This window comes from Melospiza melodia, chromosome W (genome assembly GCF_035770615.1).
Source record: "Melospiza melodia melodia isolate bMelMel2 chromosome W, bMelMel2.pri, whole genome shotgun sequence".
Lineage (NCBI taxonomy): Eukaryota > Metazoa > Chordata > Aves > Passeriformes > Passerellidae > Melospiza > Melospiza melodia.
Window position 1 is genome coordinate 4583801 of NC_086225.1, and position 20407 is coordinate 4604207.

The 20407-nt window shown below is 42.5% G+C and overlaps 1 protein-coding gene across 1 annotated transcript in view; it reads right to left on the minus strand.

Moving 5' to 3' along the window:
• The window catches only part of LOC134431474 (transcription factor RFX3-like), a 142243-nt gene that overhangs the window by 48259 nt on the left and 73577 nt on the right, over positions 1 to 20407 (minus strand). Inside the window, exons 6-9 of the mRNA XM_063179485.1 lie at positions 19672 to 19791; positions 5537 to 5658; positions 931 to 1043; positions 10 to 125 (exon numbers count right to left, since the gene is read on the minus strand). Coding sequence (XP_063035555.1) covers positions 10 to 125; positions 931 to 1043; positions 5537 to 5658; positions 19672 to 19791 — 471 coding nt within the window. The remainder of the gene's footprint in view (positions 1 to 9; positions 126 to 930; positions 1044 to 5536; positions 5659 to 19671; positions 19792 to 20407) is intronic.

Here is a 20407-nt window from a genome sequence, read left to right on the forward strand (position 1 = left end):
TTTACTCACCTCAGTTCAATAATAGCCACATCGTCAGCTGGAGCAGAGGGAGAATAGCGCCAGAAAGTTTGCCACAATTTTTCTATCAGGCTAAACTGAAGATTCACAATAACATCCACTATTGCCTAAAGAAATATAAAATCAGTGCAGATAGTCTTCTAAGTTATTCTCCCCACAATTCTTTCAAGGGGTATAGCTGCCCCTGGTCATTTTGCAGAAAAAATATTAAAATGTATGCTTATAAATAAACATATAATATCCTTTTTAATAACTTTGTAGCAAAAATTTTTCCAGCTGTCTGGACTGGGGTAACCAGAAACTAAGATCAGGCCAAGTGACTAAGATCAGCCCTCCAGAAAAGAGCCTAAGCACATATATCAGGTGAATTCACTTAAACTGAACTTTTAACACTATTGAAAACACAAAGGAAACCTATTTCATTAATTTTGTTACTTCATTACATGCTTTAAAGCACCTTCAACAATAATTTTAAAACACGTTATTCAATATAAAATGCGGCCTTAAATTCTTAAGCAACCTGCTTCTTTAAAACTTGAAGAAAAAAATTAGTTTGTTTTTAACATAAACATTACAAATAATAATTTAATATGATTCCATCTCATATTAAAAAAGCTCAATTCTGAATATATATTATCTAAAGTTTGTTTTATCTAAAATTCTCAAAATCTACACATTATTACATTCCTGTATCGGTATTCTATTACATGGGGTCTTTTTTCCTGTTAAGAGAGAAATTTCAGGGGTCTTTTTGTAAATGTCCTTTCTGAATAAGCAAAATATTTGAGAATCACATAAGATACAAGTAGGCTGGCTGTAATCTGTTTTGTGTCAGTCACCTTGTTGTTCTGATTCTCACTAGACGACATGAATTTTCAAAGAATGATTTCTGTGAAAAGACACTTTTCTTACCTCACAGTGTTCTCGATAAAGACTTTGCAGTGATTTTATGTCCTCAAGGGTAGTACCATCTGGCAGAGAAGATATTTCAACTTCTCCAAACTCTGGAAGTACTCGAGATGCATCTGTTTCCATGACAACATAACAGAACAAAGATATTGCAAATTCTGCTAATTACAGTTTGATCAGAAAACATTTAAGGATGATGTAAAGAAATAAAGTCTAGAAGGTAATAATGCCCAAAGAGGAATGTCTTTCATACTTAATATGTTTTAAAGTTGCAATAAAATTGTGAGCAAACCAGCTAGCTATTTTTAAAACAAAAGATGTTAAATTATTCTTAAGAGGTCGCAGATAAAAATGATTACACATACATATTGTATCTGTATGCAAAAAAGATAAGACTAATTTTCAGAATATTAATGTCAGTATATAAGAGATCAACATAATGTAATAGTTTTATTTTGATCAACCAAAGAGCTTTTGCATTGACATGCATGTTAGGGTTTAGTAGACTCAGCAGCATATACTTACTTGAAATTTAAAAGCCTTTCAACTGTAGCCAACATGTGCTTTTACTATTTCTCACAAGTGTTTCCAACAGATATACTGGTACAGGGGGGAAAATGCACTGTCAACTAGGGGGACAGTGGAAAGGAAAATTAAAAAACCTGCTAACTATAGCCAAAGGTTCCCAATGATTTTGGTAAGAGCAAGGTTGTGCCAAAAGATGAGATGCCTCAAAATCCCCAATATACGAATTCAAAACAAAGTGTACAATTACTGCAATAACACATTTAATAAGCATTTTTACATTAGCAAATGTAAAAGCCAGGATGCCATTGGCTTTCTTGGCCACCCGGACACACTGCCATCTAAAGTCCAGCCAGCTGTTGACCAGCACCCCCAGATCCTTTTCCGATGCTTTCCAGCCACTCTTCCCCCAGTCTGTAGCATTGCATGGGGTTGTTGTGACCCAAATACAGGACCCAACACTTCACCTTGTTGAACCTCATGCCACTGGCCTCGGCCGATTGATCCAGCCTGTCCAGATCCCTCTGCAGAGCCTTCCTACTCTCCAGCAGATCAACACTTCTGGCCAATTTGGGGTCATCTGCACAGTTACAGAGGCACATTCAACCCCCTCATCCAGATCACTGCTAAAGATATTAAACAGGACTGGCCCCAATACTGAGCCCAGGGGAATACCACTTGTGACCACCCACCAACTGGATTTGACTTCATTCATCACCACTCTTTGGGCCTAGCTATCCAGTCAGTGTTTTACCCAGCAAACAGTGTATCCATCCAAGCCATGAACAGCCCCTTCCTCTGGGAATGCTGTGGGACACAGTGTCAAAAGTTTTATTGAGGTTTAGGTGGACAATATCCACAGCCTTTCCTTCATCCACTAGGCAGGCCACCTTGTCATAGAAGAAGATCAGGTTATAGAATCATAGAATGGTTTGGGTTGGAAAGGACCTGAAAGACCATCTGCATCAGTTGTGCGACTTGTTCCATTGTGGCAGCAGCTCTCTGGCTACAGAGAGTGGCACACAACTTGCCCAGGCATCATGATGGGAAAGGCTGTGAGAAGATCAGAGAAAAGAATGATGAACAATTCTTATCTTCACTTGCTGCACCTGTTGTTGTGAACATGTGGAATGTGTTATGGAGATTTGTTTACCAAAGGGTGGTTTCTTAATTAGCCAATGATGATGGGGTTTTAATTAAAGGACCTATTAGATCAAACTGTATCAGACTGTTTGTAAAGGCAATGGGTTTCTTAATAAGTATAGTATAATAAAGCGATTGATCAACCTTCTGGAATCATGGAGTCAATGCCAATTATTACTCGGCTGGGGATGCCACGCTACAACAGTTCCATCATGTCTCTGTGATGGCAACTATGTCATAGTTTTGCTGCACCATGGCTTCCAGTTCCTCCTGTTTGTTGCCCATGCTGAATGCATTGATGTAATACTCTTGTGCTATTGATACACTGTCTTTTCAGGGGGAGAAGCTCTAATTTCTGCTTGACCATTCTCATCTGCTTCTGTGGTTTCTAGCACATCAATAATCCATGCATCCTTGCTATTGCATGGATCTCCATCTCCTACCTCTATCAAGACTAAAGACTGAAGGACCTCATTAGCATGCCATCTGTCAGTGGCGTGCCACCCCCAGGCTTATCTCCAGTGTTCCTGATTTTACTCCCTTGAAATCTAGTTTAAAGCTCTCTCAATGAGCCTTGCTAGCTAATAAGGATCCTTTCCCCCCTTTGAGACAGGTGTACCCCAGCTGTTGCCAGCAGGCTCAGTGTCATGTAAAACAACCCGTGATCAAAAAAACCCGAATTCTGCTGGTCACACCAGGCTCAGCACCAGGTATTCATCTGCATGATTTTCCTGTTTCTACCTCCATCATTCCCTGCAACTGGCAGAACAGAGGAGAAAACTGTTTGCTCCAGATCCTTCAACCATTCATCCCAAAGCCCTGGGGCTCCTTTTTGTCCTCAGACTTTTTTTTGGACTTCATTGTTGACCACCTGAAAAATCAGTAATGGATAATAATCAGAGGGCTGTTCCAGGCTCCAGAGTTTCTTGGCAATGTCTCTTACCCAGGCCTCAGGGAGGCACCAGACTTCCCTATGGGTTGGGTCCAGTCAGCATATCAGGCCTTTATTCCTCTCAAAAAGGAGTCACCAATGACAATTGCTCTTTTTTTCTTGACTGAGGCAGTTGTGATGCAGGAGGTAAACTTACTCACTCTAGGCAACTCCTCCAACCTGGACAGACCGTTGTCCATATTGTAGAGTGCCCATGTTGTATTTGTGTTCAAGAGGTATCTGGATATGGCACTTGGGGATATGGTTTAAGGGTGATTATGGGAGTGCTGAGTTGATGGTTGGACTAGATAATCTTGGAAGTCTCTTCCAACGTTGATGATTCTGTGCCTGGTCTTCAAGTTCTAGAGCCACATACTTATTGTATTGCAGCTGGGAAGGTGAGGTAGGCCAGGAGGGGATTTGCCTGCTGCCTTGAGTAGACACCTGTTTCCATTCCCTCTCATCTCTTAGGTCCCCTCCTTCTGCCTGGTAGTGAGAGTGTAAAGGATCATTTTCTTCTTGTGGTGTGGCCAGCTAGTGCATTTGCCTTAGGAATGGTAGAGATTGGCTCAACCATTCAGAGTTCCTGATACTTCTTTTCTACCTCCTCTCTTAGATCTGCCCCTGGGCTGAGCAGATAATCCACTTCACCACACCTCACACAGCTGTTGTCTCTACTGCCATCCAGTACCAGTGCCAGGCTCTGGCATTCCCTGTAGCCCAAGACCTAGATGGCTGCGTGTTTTCATGGCATCTCTGTCTGTGTCACCACATCCTTTCTGGCAAGTCCAGAGGACATAGCTCCCCTCCAAGGGGATACTATAGCTGAGCTCCTTCTGAGAAGGTAATGACCACCAACTGAGCTCTCCTCTTGAGCTGGTGGGTGACTGCATTCTACCTTCCTGAACTGCCACACCCCACCCTGTTTACCTACTTTGTACCCTAGGAGCTGCTTTTGTATGGGTGTGTCAGAGACTGGAAAGAGCAATGTCTGGAGACATTTTGGGATGCTTGGAATGTGTGTAGTAGGGGGCGGTCCAGCCTTGCTCCGGTGAGGTGGTGCCCTGCCCCAAATACCCCCCAGCCCTACAGTCTCTGTCAATAATAGAACACTGGAGGCATCCCCCCAGTGTTGCCTAACCCAGCCCCTGAGTGGCTGAATAACTGGAAGTCCCACCTGGGAGGAAGGCCCATGAAGGGCCAAGGGTTTAAGAAGGCTGAGCACAAGGCAAGCACGTCATTCTTTAACCCTACCTTCATCTTGGAGTTTTCTATCTGTTACATTGCTGGAACTCAGGAGTTGGTAGCTATGACTCTTTTGCTATATCTTTCCCGTCTTTCTCCCTTTCTTCTTCAAACTTTCTTATGGAACGTAAACATCAAATGGGTTTAAAGGTTGCAAAGTTGAATGGGCTAAGATGATGCCGTAATAAGTGTTTTATGTTGCACTAAATCTTTTGCCAAAGTTCCTTGATTTTCTATTTTTTGCCAGTAAACCTTTGTAGGATTTTTACCTCTTGAGAATATCTGGTTGGTATTTCTCCCTTGCATCTACCCAAAGCAAAGGAACCTCAGTTTAGTCCCATACATTGTCTGGGGTGTTACAGGGTGGGGAGTGGACCTCATCACTCCTGACCTCACCCACACTGAGTCAGAGCTGCCTCTGGGTCAGAGCTTCAGTGCTTCCTGCTGGGAGGGGAAGGTGGGGTGCTGAGGCACCTCTTGGTGCTAATTTTGAGGTCTTGCCACTTCAGGAACTCTCTCCACAGTCCCTCGGCATGATCCTTGACTCCAGAGCACATCTGCCAGAGTAGTTTGCCTCAGTCTTCACCACACTTGCATTGCAATATATTTTAAATCTACGGTGCAAATAGATTTTGCACATTTTTTTTTATATCTGCATAATGAATATTAAATACTGCAGAAGTCTTGCAATACAGAACATATAGCTCCTATGAGTATCTTTTTGTTCTATTATCAGTGAGACGACAGTATAACATCTTTTCATACCTAAAAACTGTTGATGATGTTGACTTTGGGCAATTATAGTTTGTTCAGCAGATGTGCCTGTCTGTTGACCACTTCCTGTGAAACTATCTGGAACTCCATCCACTTTCTGCAAAGGCTTGTACCTACAAAATGATCAAATACAAAATCATTCTTTAGGATCACTTTTTTGTAAGTGCCTGATTTCTGAGTCTTAATATACAGTTTTGCTAGTTCACACAAAAGAAAAAAGTAACATCAGAATAACTGTAGCAAGGAAATGTAGAACATTGGCAACACATAAAATTCATAAAGCACATATCACAGCACAACTACCAATTTCTTGTGGAATTTGGTTAAAAACTATACCACTAACATCTAAAGCGAATTTACACTAAACAGAAACACAATATTTCCTTTTCCAAAGGACTTGTCTTCCCAGGAATCAAGTAGCTCAAAACTAAAGGTTTAATCACCTAAAGAAGGGTGATTCATTTGTTTGAAGACAAAGTAATTTAAATAATTTTAACATGTAACAAACCTCTCATAAGCTCAGAAGGTCTGAGAAAGCTACTTAAACTAAGTAGCTGAATCAAGGGAGGTTCAGACTTGATATTAGGAAGCATTTCTTTACTGAGAAGGTAGTCAAACACTGGAACAGGTTTCCTACAGAGGTGGTCAATGCCTCAAGCCTGTCACTGTTCAAGAGGCATTTGAACAATGCCTTTAATAATATGTTTTAACTTTTGTTCAGCCCTGAAGTAGTCAGGCAGTTGGACTAGATGATTGTTGAAAGTCCCTTGCAACTGAAATATTCTATTCTATTCTATTCTATTCTATTCTATTCTATTCTATTCTATTCTATTCTATTCTATTCCATTCCATTCCATTCCATTCCATTCTCTTCATCATTTAAGTCGCAAAACCTTTTATAAAGGATAAAAAGGACAAATATACAAATACGAGTTCTGTTTAGGGTGGTCAGATGTTAAAACTATCACACAGACAGGCTGAAGATTCTGCCTGCCATCTTCAACACAACTGAAAATTAATTCTGCCATAGCTCTTAGCGATAAGAACTTGGAACCTTTGTCCTTCTGAAGTAGCTTTGTAGCCAGAAGAAAACTAGACAAACCTCAGTGCAGAAAGCAATGCATGAGAACCTGTTGCTCAAGTCTGAAATTGCAGATTGTAAAGCTTTGTTTTAACTTTAGAAACATCAACAAATTCCACTCTGAAAATGCTCCTCTTAAAAGAAGTTAAGTCAGATGTGAGCATGTTCACATTTTGATCTTATTCAATAGATAATAGAAATGTCCTATGTGGCTATTTAGATTTTAGTTTATGAGAAAGTTCCCTTAAGAAGCAAGCATACAAGGTTTTGGTCATTCTAGACATATATTTAACTATACAATAACATAGAACATGTGATATACAAGTGTGTTGATTTGGCATGGCCTGTTTTTTTGGTGTGGCCGCTGCCATCCCCAGTGTGGCTCGTGGCCAGCCTTGCCTGCCTGGCTGCCCCTAGCCAACTGCGCTGCGGGCAAAAAGGGCAGGAGTGATGGCAATAGCTTCCCCTTCCCGGTGCGCCACATGAAGAAAAGTGTTAAATAGTGTCAGTGCCGCAGCAGCCGCCACTGCCTGCACAATGGCAGCAGGGTCACCTGGCCAGCAGCAGAAGCATGACGAGTGATTCCCTGATGCGGAACCTACATGAGATCAACTTCTCGGCACTGTGGGATCTTGCAAGAATCTTTGAATTGGTGGAACTTGTTGACAATGGTACCTAAAAGCAGAAGATTTTCTTCTAGTCAGAAAAGAGGAGGAATTCAGGATATTTGAGGGAAAACAACATGGCGGCACCAAGGTCAGTGGAAAAGAAAGAGGGGGAGAAGGTGCTTCAAGCGTTGGAGCCAAGATTCCTCTGCAGGCAATGGTGAGGACTATGGTAAAACAAACTGTCCCTTTTTAATGCATGAAGTCCACAGGGGATGCAGAGGTCCACTCGCAGCCTGTGGGAAAAGTGCTCATGCCAGAATGGGTGGATGTTAGAGAAAGCTGTGGTCTAGTGGGAGACCCGAATAGAGAGAGAGGGCCCCTGTTTCCAGAGATAGAGAGAGAGAGAGAGCCCTTGCTTTCAAACTTGAGCAGCCTAGCCTTAAAAGACCACACCCCATGGACAAATGACCCATGCCATAACAGTTTGAGGATGACAGTTTTGCCCGTGGATAGGACCCCATGGCATAGCAGAAAAAAGACTCCTCTCCCTGAGTGAATGGAAAAAGATCTTGAAAGATGATCTGACCAAAGCCCCTCATGCCCTGTCTTCCTGTGCTGTCGGTGGGAAAGATGGAGGGGCTGGGGGAAAAAAAGGTGTTTTAAAGGCTTATTTTACTTCCATTTTCCTCCTCTGACTCCGTTAATAATAAATTTACTTTAGACCTTTAAATTTGAACCTGTTTTCCTGTTAAAGTATTTTTTTCTCCTAGTCCTTAACTCATGAACTGTTAGTTAATTTTTTTCCCTCTCCTCAACCCAACTGTAGCAGGAGAGAGTAAGCAAACAACTTCCATGAGTGCCTGGCATTTGGACAGCATCGAACCACAACAAAAAGAAGTATACTTTTCCAAAAAACACCTCTTTGCCTTAACATAGAGTATGATAACTTTAGGAATGAGAATACTTGAAAACAAAAACTTTTGTCATGATCTAAATCTCTATGAATTTTATATGAAGTTTAGTTATTGTAAAGGCCGAGGATAAAATTCCAGGCCTGCAGAAATAAATTTTACAACTGTAATCAACTTTAGGAAGATTAAAGTTTAATCTCTAGTATCAGTGATGCTGAATTGATTTTTGCCTTTTTTTCTTTTATATATTCTCTATATTCTTTACACATATATTTGTAGCTCTGTAGCCTATTGTTGTATTCGTAGTTAGCTGCAGTACTTTTCCCTACCTTTTCCCTACCTAATCAAGTGACATTGAACTCTTATGGATAAACTTCTCATCACTTGATAGATCTCTTGGCAATCCAAAAACCTAATTTTTAAAGAATTTTTAACTTAAGTCTCATTATACTCTAAAAATGTCTGGCAGAAGATCAATTTCTATTTTTAAATCAAAATCAGTATGTTCACATAGTTCGACTTGTTGCAGTGTGTTGCAATTTCCTGTTTTAGCTACCCCAGTCCTTTCCCAGGTGTGCCAACTTCTCCCCCCCCCTTGCCTCCTGCAAGGAGCTGTCTGTCAAGCTTAACATTCCAGCAAGGGCGTCGTGTGATTGGCAGAAGTTCAAAAGATGCTTCTCAGACCTGGGGCCATTGGCCTGTCTAAGTGTCATTGACCCATGAGACCCTCCCCCTCCCACCTGGATTGGTGGCTCACCTATCCTCTCCCTCCCCCCTCTCCTTGGGCTTAAAAGGACACTCAGACCATGTGGTCGGTATTCTGTTGGGAACTGTTACAAGATTCAGAGCTCCATGACCCTGGAATAAAACTCTGGATTTAACCCTCCTCAGAATCCTCTCCTTTTCTCTTCACCTCGCCTAAGGACTTTCACCAGAGGTAAAACTGAGTTCCTACAAGCCTGGACGTGTTCCAAGTTCCTAGCTGCAACATCTAGCCAGCCAGAGGTATCTCTGTGGTGAAATACCACAGCTGCCGCCTCTGGCCAAGCAGCAGGGGCCAGACAAGCCCAGGCACATTCCATACGGTAATATTGAAATTTTATTCCAATATCCACTAGTTTGTAGAAAATTTGTTATTTCACAATTTTTTCAGCTCTTTGAGTAGAATCCAAAGTGTCTTGAATGTATAAAAGTAACAGTCTTTTGAGTTTCTAGGGTTTAAAAAGAACTTTCACACAGAAAAATAATCTAGGTGCTAGGAGCCAGGATTATGCTACCACTTGCTCCAATGTGCTTTATCTTGGGGAAAAGCCTTAATTCTGGCATTATTACAGGTGACATTATAGGAGTCAAACAGTTTTAACAGCCTCACCGGTTAGCCTCACCTTGTTCCTGAGAAGTTGATGAAGCAGCTAAACCTAGAAACCATTGAAAAACACATGAAGGAGAAGATGGCAATTGGGAGTAGTCAGCATGGATTCACCAAAAGGAGTTCGCACTTGACCAAATTGATAAACTTCTACAATGAAATGACTGGCCTGCTAGATGAGGTGAAAATTTGATGAAATATCGACTGGATGAGCAGACACCGAGATAGATTGAGAATTGGCTGAATGGCTATATTGGGTTTATGTGGCAAAGTTTTGGTAGTGGGGGTCTGCAGGGGTAGCTTCTGAGAGGAGACAGCAGAAGCTGCTCCCATGTCAGAAAGAGCCAGTTTCAGCCAGCTCCAAGATGGACCCACCACTGGCCAAAGCCTGAGCCAATCGGAGACATTAGTAGTGCCTCTGTGATAACATATTTTAAAAAGAGTTAAAAATGCTGCACAACAGTAGCTGGGAGAGAGGAGTGAGAATATGTGAGAAAAAATTCTGCAGACACCAAGGATCAGAAAAGAAGGAGGGGGAGGAGGTGCTCCAGCTGCCAGAACAGAGATTCCTCTGCAGCCCATAGTGAAGACCATGATGAAGCAGCTGTTCCCTTGCAGCCCATGGAGATGCAGAGATCCACCTGCAGCCTATGAGGAACCCCCATCAGAACAGGTAGATATGCCCTGAAAAAGCTGCAGCCCATGAAGAGCCCACATAGAGCAGGTTTTATTTGGCAGGACCTGTGACCTTATGGGAGACCCATGCTAGAGCAGTCTGTTCCTGAAGGATTGCACTCCATGGAAAGGACCCATGCTGGAGTTCGTGAGGAACTGCAGTCTATGGGAAGGACCTACACTGGTGAAGTTGATGAAGGGCTGTCTCTTGTGCGAAGGAACCCACATTGAAGCAGGTGAGCAGAAAGGAGAGGCAGAGATAATGCATTATGAACTGACTGCAACCCCCATTCCCCATCACTCGGTGCTGCTGGGGAGGAGGAGTTACAAGAGTTGGGAGTGAAGTTGAGCCTGCAAAGAAGCAAGAATTGAGAGGAATGTTTTTCTAAATGTATTTTTATTTCTCATTATCCAAATGTGATTGACAATAAATTGAATCAATTTCTCCAAGTTGAGCCTGTTCTGCCTGTGACAGCAATTGCTGCATGATCTCCCTGTCTTTATCTTGACCCATGAGCATTTTGTGGTATTTTTCTTTCTTGTACTGAGCAACTTGGTGAGCAGTTGGCAGTCAGCCAAGGTCAACCTACCACAATGGCTGGGCCCAGAGGATGATGATCAGTGGCAAAAAGTGTAGTGACTAGCAGTGTACCTCAAGGGTCAATAGTGGGTCCAGTCCAGTTCAACATTTTCATTTATCATCTGTATGATCAGGCAGAGTGTACCCTCAGCAACTTTGCAGACAGCATCAAAACAGGGAAGAGTGTCTGATATTACAAAGGGTTGTGCTGCTTCCAGGAAAGCACCTGAGAGTCCTCATGAACATCAAGTTGAACATGAACAAGCATTGCGCCCTTGCTGCAAAGAAGGCCAATGGTACCCTTGTCTGCATTTGTCAAAGCATTGCCAACAGGTGGAGAGACATGGTCCTTCCCCTTTACTCAACACTGATGAGGCCACACCTGGTGTACTGTGTCCAGTTCTGAGCTCCCCAGTACAAGAGAGACATGGACATACTGGAGAGACCCAAACAAAGGGCCATCAAGATGATTAAGGAACCTGGAGCATCTCTCTTATGAGGAAAGACTGAGAGAGCTGGGACTCTAGCCTGGAGAAGACTTGGAGGGATCTTACTCATGTATATGAATCCTAGAAGGGAAGATACAAAGAAGATAGAGCCAAGCTTTTTTCAGTGGTGCACAGTGAAAACAAAAAAGGCCATGGGCACAAGATGAAACATAGGAGATACCCTCTGAACATCAGGAAATATCCAGTGATTGAGCACTGGAGCAAGTTTCCCAGGGACATGGTAGAGTCTCCCTCTTCGGAGATATTTAAAAGTCATCTGGACATAGTCCTGATCAACTGGTCTAGGTGGTCCTTCCTGAGCAGGGGGGTTGGACAGTCCTGATCAACTGGTCTAGGTGGTCCTTTCTGAGCAGGGGGGTTGGACAAGATGACCTCCAGAGGTCCCTTCCAACCTCAACAATTCTGTGATTCTGTGATTCAATTATTTAAATATCCTGGCATTTCATTCCTGTCTTGGGGATGGTTTATTATCCCATCCCATTTTGGTGGTTTTTGATCTGTTTTGTTTTGTGCCCAAGGGTGGCAGCTGTCCCCACCCCACCCCCATCCACGCGAGAGGGAGAAGGCCAAAACCCGTGCCACAGCGCCCCCTGCAGCCACAGGGGAATCATTGCCACCTGCCCTGCCCAGCTGAGGAGCCACCAGCGCCCCTGCCGACTGCAGCCATAACTACACCTAAAGGGAAAGTGCTTAAAGAGCAGGAAGACTGTTTATTGGGTTTTCTGTTCTTTGTTTGTTGTTACCATTGTTGTTGTTTGCCTCGTTATACATACACATACTAGTAAAGAACTGTTATTCCTTTTCTCACATCTTTGCCTGAAAGCTCCTTTATTTCAAAATTATAATAATTTGGAGGGGAGGGGGCAGGTCTTTGGATATATTCGCATTTGTGGTGGTTTAGCCTTGGCTAACAGTGAAATTCCCACTCAGCCACTCACACCCTCCCTGCCCCAGTGGGTCAGATGGAGAAAATAGGAAGAACAGGAGCAAGAAAGATTGTAAGCTAAGATAATGACAGGAGATTGCTTACAAATGATTGTTGCAGCAAAACAGAATCAATTTAGGTAAAATTAAGTAAACTTATCACCAATTAAAATAAAAATGTAATTACTAATTCAGGTAGCAGAAAGCAAAAAGACAAATATTAAAATACACTTCCTCCTTTCCCAGGCTCATGGCTTCATTCCAGACTCATCTTTCCCCCCCCCCCCCCCCTTGCTATTGACACAGGTTACATGCCGCCGCTTCAGTGAGGCAATGGGCTCAAGGGTGTAAGGGTGTTATGGTCAGTACATAAGAAAATCTCTCTGCCACTCCTTCCTTCTGACACTTCTCTGTCATGGATTCTCCATGAGCTGCAGTTCCTTCACAAAATATCCAACTGTTCCAGCATGGTCTGTTAAATAAGTTGCTATGTGAATACTGATTCTGGCACCATGAAGCACCTCCTCCCCCACCTTCTTCTTTGACCTCTGTTCATACGGCTGGCTTTCACTCTTTTTTTTTGCCCTACTCCTCTGCATGTGTGGTGGGTTTTGCCCTGTCAAAAGTATGTTTTCACAGAGGCACCATCAACTTTGTTGATTGGCTCAGCTTTGACCTGCATTGGGTCCATTAGCAAGGCAGCTGGAACCAGCTGTGTCCAGCACAGGGCAGCACCTTACCCACTACCAAAACCTTAAGAATCAAAGGACAAACAAATAATGCAGATGTTATCATGGGAGTCTACCATAGACCTCCTAGCCAGGACAATGATGCTTCCAAGTTAACTGTCCTTATCTTTATGGGATGCTTCAACTTGCTAGAAATTAACTGGCACCATCACACAGATGGTACAAACAGGACCAGAAGATTCCTAAGAAAGCTGAATGACAACTTTATGGAACAGGTCCTTAGGGAGCTGACTCAGAAAGATGCCCCCCCTTGACGTACTGCTTGTCAACAGAGTGGAACTCATGAGCAAAGTGGAGATTGGCAGCTGTCTTGGCCACAGCAATCACAAAGAGATAGATTTTAAAATCTCTGTTGACAGGAGAAAAGGTCCATCAAACCTCAACTCTGGACATGAAGAGAGCAGACCTCAGGTTGCTCAGGGAATTAGTGAATAAGGTCCCCTGGGAAAATGTTTTTGCAGGTGCTGGGTCCATCAGTGCTGGTCACTTTTTAAACACCACCGGTTAAAAGCACAGGAGCAGGTGATTGTCAAATGTTGGAAGTCAAGCAGGCAAGGCAGAAGACTGGCTTGGCTGAACAGGGATCTTCTCTTGGAAATAAGGCCAAAAAGAAGGGTATGGCCAGTGGAAGCAAGGTCAGGGGACATGTGAAGAATACAGAGATGCTGCTCACCACTGTTGGGAGAAAATCTGTATGGTCAAACCTCAACTGGAGTTGAGCTCCTCAAAGAGCTGGCTGATGTCATTGCAAAATCTCTCAAGGATTTTTGAGCAGTTTGGGAATCCGAAGAAGTCCCAGCTGACTGGAAGCTGGTGAATGTTGTCCTGATTTTCAAGAAGGGCAAGAAGGAGGTCTGTCCTGGGTTGACTATATGATGCTTTTATCCCAAATCATCTCATTCTGTTTATGTTGAATAATAAGTTTTGTACCTTTAAGAGTGTTCCAGAGAGTGAAGGGGGGGAGAGAAGAAGCGCGCAGTTTGTTTTCAGACACTGCACTCCTCCTCCACATTCCTGCTCCTGGACTGTGTTGTCTGTGGATGAACAGACAGCAGGACAGAGCTCTCCTTTGCTTTTATTTAGTTTAGCTAGCTGAGGCAGAGAAGTTTTCCTGGACTGTTTTTTTTTTTCCTTTTTCTTTGGACCTCTTGAAACTGCTCTGGACTGAACACCCAGGAGAGCACTGGCAGCTGCAGCTGTGGCCCACCGGGCCAGGCCTGGCCTGCGACAATTCCAACACCAGAGGGACTGATCAGAGACTGAGTGAGCCAAGCTACAACCCGGGGTTTTCTCAGTTTGTCATCTCTTTTAGAGTGGCAAGGGGTCTCATTGTTTGATATTGTTTTGGTTTTATTGTTTAATAAACAGTTTTTTTCCACCTTTCTCCAAGGAGGTATTTTTTCCCCCCCGGACCAGTTGGGGGGAGGGGCCGATTGGATCTGCTTTTCCCACCGGAGCTCCTTTGGGAGATTCTTCCCCAAATTTGCTCTAAACCTGGACAAGGTCCGTGGAAATGTCCTGAGCTGTAAGATAAGTGTGTATTCTATTTGCCATCTGTTAGAGGTGGGGCATCTACCTGCTGTTAATTGGGCAGTTTTCTTTATCTCTTCCACAAACCAATCCTCCCTCTGGGGAGATAGCTTCTGTTAATGGGCCATTGAGTCTCACTGCATGACTGATAAAATTACATCATCCCATTGTGAGATGCTCCGCCCAGGGGGAGGAGCCAAGCATTCCTACCTGGATATAATCTGAGATTTTGGAACACCAGAGCAGCCTTTTCCCACTGGATTCCCAGAGGAGTAGCTGTCTTCTCCACTGGATTCCCAGAGGAAGACCAGGCCCATCTACACCACCACTGGACCTTCAGAGGAAACCTACACCCTTCTACAGGATCACTGCTTCAACAGAACCACACCTGTCACTCCAGGAGGACTGCAGCCACCATGTAATTGGACTGCTACCAACACCCTGACCCACAGGGTGTCAAGTTGTATTCTGACTCTGTCAGTGTTTTGGGGTTTTTTTTTTGTTTGTATTATTGCATTTGTATTTTGTAGTTTTCCTAGTAAAGAACTGTTATTCCTATCCCCATATCTTTGCCTGAGAGCCTTTTAATTTCAAAATTATAACAATTCAGAGGGAGGGGGTTTACATTTTCCATTTCAGGGGAGGCTCCTACCTTCCTTAAGCAGACATCTGTCTTTTCAAACCAAGACAGGAAACTACAGGCCTGTTAGTCTCACTTAGGTGCCTAGTAAAGTTATGGAGAAGATCATTCTGGGAGGTATTGAAAAACACCTGAAAGACAATGCAGTCATTGGTCACAGCCAGAAAAGCTTTATGAGAGGAAAGTCCTCCTTGTAAAATCTGATTTCCTTTTATGATGAGATAATCCAGATAGGTGATCAAGGGAAGCCACTTGATGTAATCTTTTTGGAGTTCAGCCCAGCTTTTGATAGTGTCTTCCACAAGATCCTTCTGGACAAAATGTCTATCTTACAGCTGGATAAACACATCATGCAATGGGTGAGCAACTGGCTCATGGGTCGGGCACAAAGGCTTATAGTGAATGGGATGACATCACACTGACGTCCTGCATCTAGTGGGGTTCCACAGTGTTCCATCCTCCTCCCTGTGCTCTTCAACATCTGCATAAATTACTTGGATGCAGGAGGGGAAGATATACTAAGCAAGTTCGCAGATGATACAAAACTGGAGGAGGTCTCGACTCCCTCAAAGCCAGAGAGACCTTGACAAATTAGAGGACTGGGCAATCACCAACCATATGAAGTTCAACAAGGGAAAGTGCCAGATTCTGCACCTGGGATGGGGCAACCCTGGATGTACAGACAGACTGATGAATGAGATGCTGGAAAGCAGTGTCGTGGAAAGGGACCTGGGGGTCCTGGTTGATGGAAAGTTTATCATGAGTCAGCTGTATGCCCTGGCAGCCAGGAGAGCCTACCATGTCCTGAGGTGCATTAGGCACAACAGTGCCAGCCAGTCAAAGGAGGTGATTGTCCCACTCTGCTCTGCACTGGTGCGGCCTTACCTTAAATACTGTGTGCAGTTTTGAGCACTGCAATATAAGAAAGATATTAAGCTGTTAGAGTGTCCAGAGGAGGGCAGCAAAGATGGTGAAGGGCCTTGAGGGGAAGTTGTGTGAGGAGCAGCTGAGGTCTCTTGGCCTGTTCAGCCAGGATAAGAGGAGACTGAGGAGGGACCTCATTGCAGTCTCCAACTTCCTTGTGAGGGAAAGAGGAGGGGCAGGCACTGATCTCTGTGGTGACCAGTGACAGGACCCAAGGGAAGGGCCTGAAGCTGTGTCAGGGGAGGTTTAGGTGGGATATGAGAAAAAGGTTCCTCACCCAGAGAGTGGTTGGGCACTAGAAAGAACAGGCTCCCCAAGGAAGTGGTCATACCACCAAGCCTTACAGAGTTCACTAAGTATTTGGACAATACTCTCAGGCACATGGTATGACTCTTGGGGATGGTCCTGTGCAGGGCCAGGAGTTGGACTCGATGATCCTTGTTGGTCCTGTTCAACTCATCATATCCTGTAATTCTGGGAATGCAGCGTCACACAAGTAGGAAAGTTGCATGACCTTTCAAATTAAGAAAGAATGAGAAAAAGTGTTCTGTAGCATAAATTCAGCCTATACTTTGTCAAGAAGTCAAGAACTCAAAGTGTCTATCTGATTCAATGTGATTGATGGAGAGGGGGTAAAATTTGTACATCTTAACAGAAAAAGCAAACACAGTTGTCAGATGATTCTAAAGGAGAAAAATATGTCCCAGCTTGAGTTATCAGAAAGGAGAAGGAAACATTAATGATTCTTAGATTCTCTTTGCTCTGAATATCTTTTTTTAAAAAAATTATTGCATGTAAATTAAAACTTTTTTAGTTTTTAAATAAAATTAGAAATATTCATAAAACTAAATAATAAAGATTGCTCCTAATGACTCAAGCTATATTATTAAGCCCTTTATATCATGTAAAAACACGATAGATTTATGAAGACTGTGAGATAAAATTTATACAAATATACAGTTATATACCAAAATTCTCAAATACTAAACATGATTCATAACTGTGGCAGAAGTCTTAGTTCAGAAATATAGTGTTTAAAAAATGTAATGCAGCTTAATGCATGCTTTTTTTGGTTTGTTTTTCTTACATGTAGCTCTTTTATCCTGTCCCCCACCTCCCAAGCATTAACCTCTGTGGTCTAGTACATACATGAGAATCTTTATATCCATTAAAATAAACAAGCAACTATATGGGTCAAGCTTTCCCCCATATACATTTCAGAGGAAAATCTGACCAAAAGTATCCTAAACCCTGAAGAATAAGAATATAAACAGAAATAAAAAGTAAAATGAAATATTTCTGCATGCTAGAGAACAGCAAAATTGTATTAAACATGTAAGAATAAGAAATGCTGGTGTTTTATATATATATTTAAACTTTTGTTTAAAATTACTATTATGTAAACCACAGTTCATTGTGATAAAAACATTAGGAATACATCTGATCTTGCTTTTAAACTATTTTTCCATCAAAGATTTACATCAAAACCTTCAAATTTGTCAGTTTTTGCACAAAACATTGTGTAGGTAGCAGTTGGTTCATGGATTCCCAATTTTTTCAATGAAAATTTCTTATTTTTCTGTTGGATAAGCACCTCTTTTCTGAAAAGTATATTAGTATATCTGATTTTGCACAGGAAACAGACAGTACTAAGTTTTTTACCTTGTAAATATCACACAGTCATGCTAGCTCCCTACTCTCTGCGTTTCATCTATTTAGAATGCCTGGGATTTGGAAATTTATTTCACCGAAATCTTTGCACCCCTGAATTGATTTAGAGGATGAACACAGATCTTCAAAACTACTTTATAGAGATACTGTTGGGATGGAATAAATAAAGCAGATCCCCACTATTTTCATTAGTATCCAGTGAAAGGACAAAAAGCAATGGGCACAAATTGAATTGCAGGAAATCCTGCTTAAACATAAGAAAATTCTTGGGTTTTTTTACTCTAGGGCTGGTTGAGCACTGATACAGTTTGCCCAGTAAGTTTGTGGAGTCTCCACCTTTAGAGAAATTCAAAACCCAACTGTACATGGGCTTGGGCAACCTGTTCTAGCTGACACTGCTTTGTGCTGCAGGTGTGTGTGTGTGGACTAGACAATTGCCAGAGGTGCTTTTCAACTAAATTACATTTTCTCTTTTTCAGTTTGTGCCCATTGCTCATTGTCCTGTTACTGGGCATTGCTGAGAAGAGTCTGGCTTTGTCTTTACTCCCTCCCATCACGAATTTATACACATTGATAAGATACCTGTGCTGCAGGATTACTGATTTCTATCTCAGCCACACCCACACCTGTGACTGGTATGGCCCATTGACCTGGACCCCAAATTATGGATTTGCTTTCTGTCTTGACCTTGGACCTGTCTTGCCCCTAGGGACCTACCCAATGATCAGTGGACTGCGTCTGGCCCTGGTTGTCCTCACCAGACCTGAGTCTGATTTGTGGACTGACTTCCTGGCTGGACCTTGCACCTGTATCATCACCACAAATTTGTCTGATGATCTGGACTCTCGGTTGAATCTGACTCCCATCTCCAGATCTTCCCTGCTTATTTCACTTGGATCCTGCAGGACTAGGCCTAGGCTGGTGAGGTCTCTGCTGTGTATACTATGGTACTCAACTCCCAACTCCCCATTCCTTAAGGAGAAGACAGCCCTTGCTGCTCCCTGACAGGAAGACAGTATTGAAAGCCTTGCTAAAGTCAATATAGACATAATCCACTGCTCATTCTTCATCCACGGAGCCATTCACCTCATTTTAGAAGACTATTGGGTTGGTCAAGCATGATTTCCCCTTTGTAAATACATGCTGACAACTCCCAATAATCTTCTTGTCCTTCATAGGTAGGCTTTGACTTTCCTAACATCATCCCTGCACAGTCAGACAGTTTATACAGAGTCTACAGACAGACTCTATATTCCTCTTGGGTTCCCTGGCATTGCTTCCACCTCTTGTATACTTTCTTTATATATTCGAGCTTTGTCAGGAGCTCCTTGTTCATCCATGCAGGCCTCGTTCTACCTTTGTTTGACATCCTGTATGTTGGGATGGACCATTCTTAAGCTTCAAGGTGATCCTTGAAAAATAAAACAGCTCTTCTGGACCCCTTTGCCCTGTAGGGCTGTCTCCCAAGGGATTATTCCAAGCAGAGCCCAGAAGAGGCCCAAGTCTTCTCTGCTCAAGTCCAGGAGTTTGATGCATCAGTTCTTGCCAGGAGGAGGACATCAACACAAAGCTGAACCTAACCACAAGTTCTTCTATCATTTTTTATATGTGCTGAATAAAGAGATGAAAATTACCAGCAGAATTTGAAACTCAAAGCTCCTATTACTGTTTTTCCCCATCTTTTGATCAAATAACCCAAAACCACCAAGAAGTGTCTGTTCTGAAGAATTGAATCATATCTTACTTTTTAAATCAATTTTTCAAATTTATGAGTTTTTAGATATGTCTACTGATATCAGACTCCAGTGATATCAACTGCTGAACTGACAAACCTTTATTTTTTCCAAGAGAAGTTCAAAAATTTCCATTAGAGATTCAGCTTTGCCACATAAATGCAGACAAGTAAGGTTCCAAGATCTAGAAATATGAAAAGGTAGTTTCATATAACACTATACCTCTGTTTCTGCTGCATGGGTTGCTGTCTCATAGCCATATATTGCATGTCCTCTTGTAACCGATTAAGGGGAGAATCTGGTTTGACACGAATCCCATAATAATGGTATTTAGAGTTCCCCCTTCATGAAAGAACAAAAATAACATTGTTTCTTTAGTATATACATCACACATTAGCATTTGCCTTGACTGGAAAACAGTACATAAAAGTTAGGCTTGTCTTTCACTCTGGTGTAAAACTGATATAACTTCACCAGCTTCTGAAAATCAGTTCACTTAAACTATATTTTCTGGCACTTTACTGTTGGGCTTCATTTAAATAGAATAAGGTAAATAAAAAAATCAACTAAATTACTTACGCAGTCATGGTGAATAAAACAATTCCATAAATGGGGTATGCTTGTGAGTGAGGATTTGTGAATGTTTCACTAATCAACTTCAGTCCTGGTCAACTGGAAAGAAAGAACAGAACTGGGCTGTCTGTATTCATGTTCATGAGTGTCTATATGGGTGCTGGTAAAGGCATTGCCCTGTGTTAGCTTCTGTGGTTAGCTGTGTTAGTGTCATGTGTGTGTTTGTCTGCATCTTTGGAACACATGTTCAGTCTCACTGCTATCTAGAGCTGCAAATGGAAACAGCAGTAACTGCATTGATCGGACTGAGATGGAAGATATCTGGGTCATAAGAGTACACAGAATCTGGCTATAGCAGACCAGGAGTCCCCTGAGTCCTGAAGTC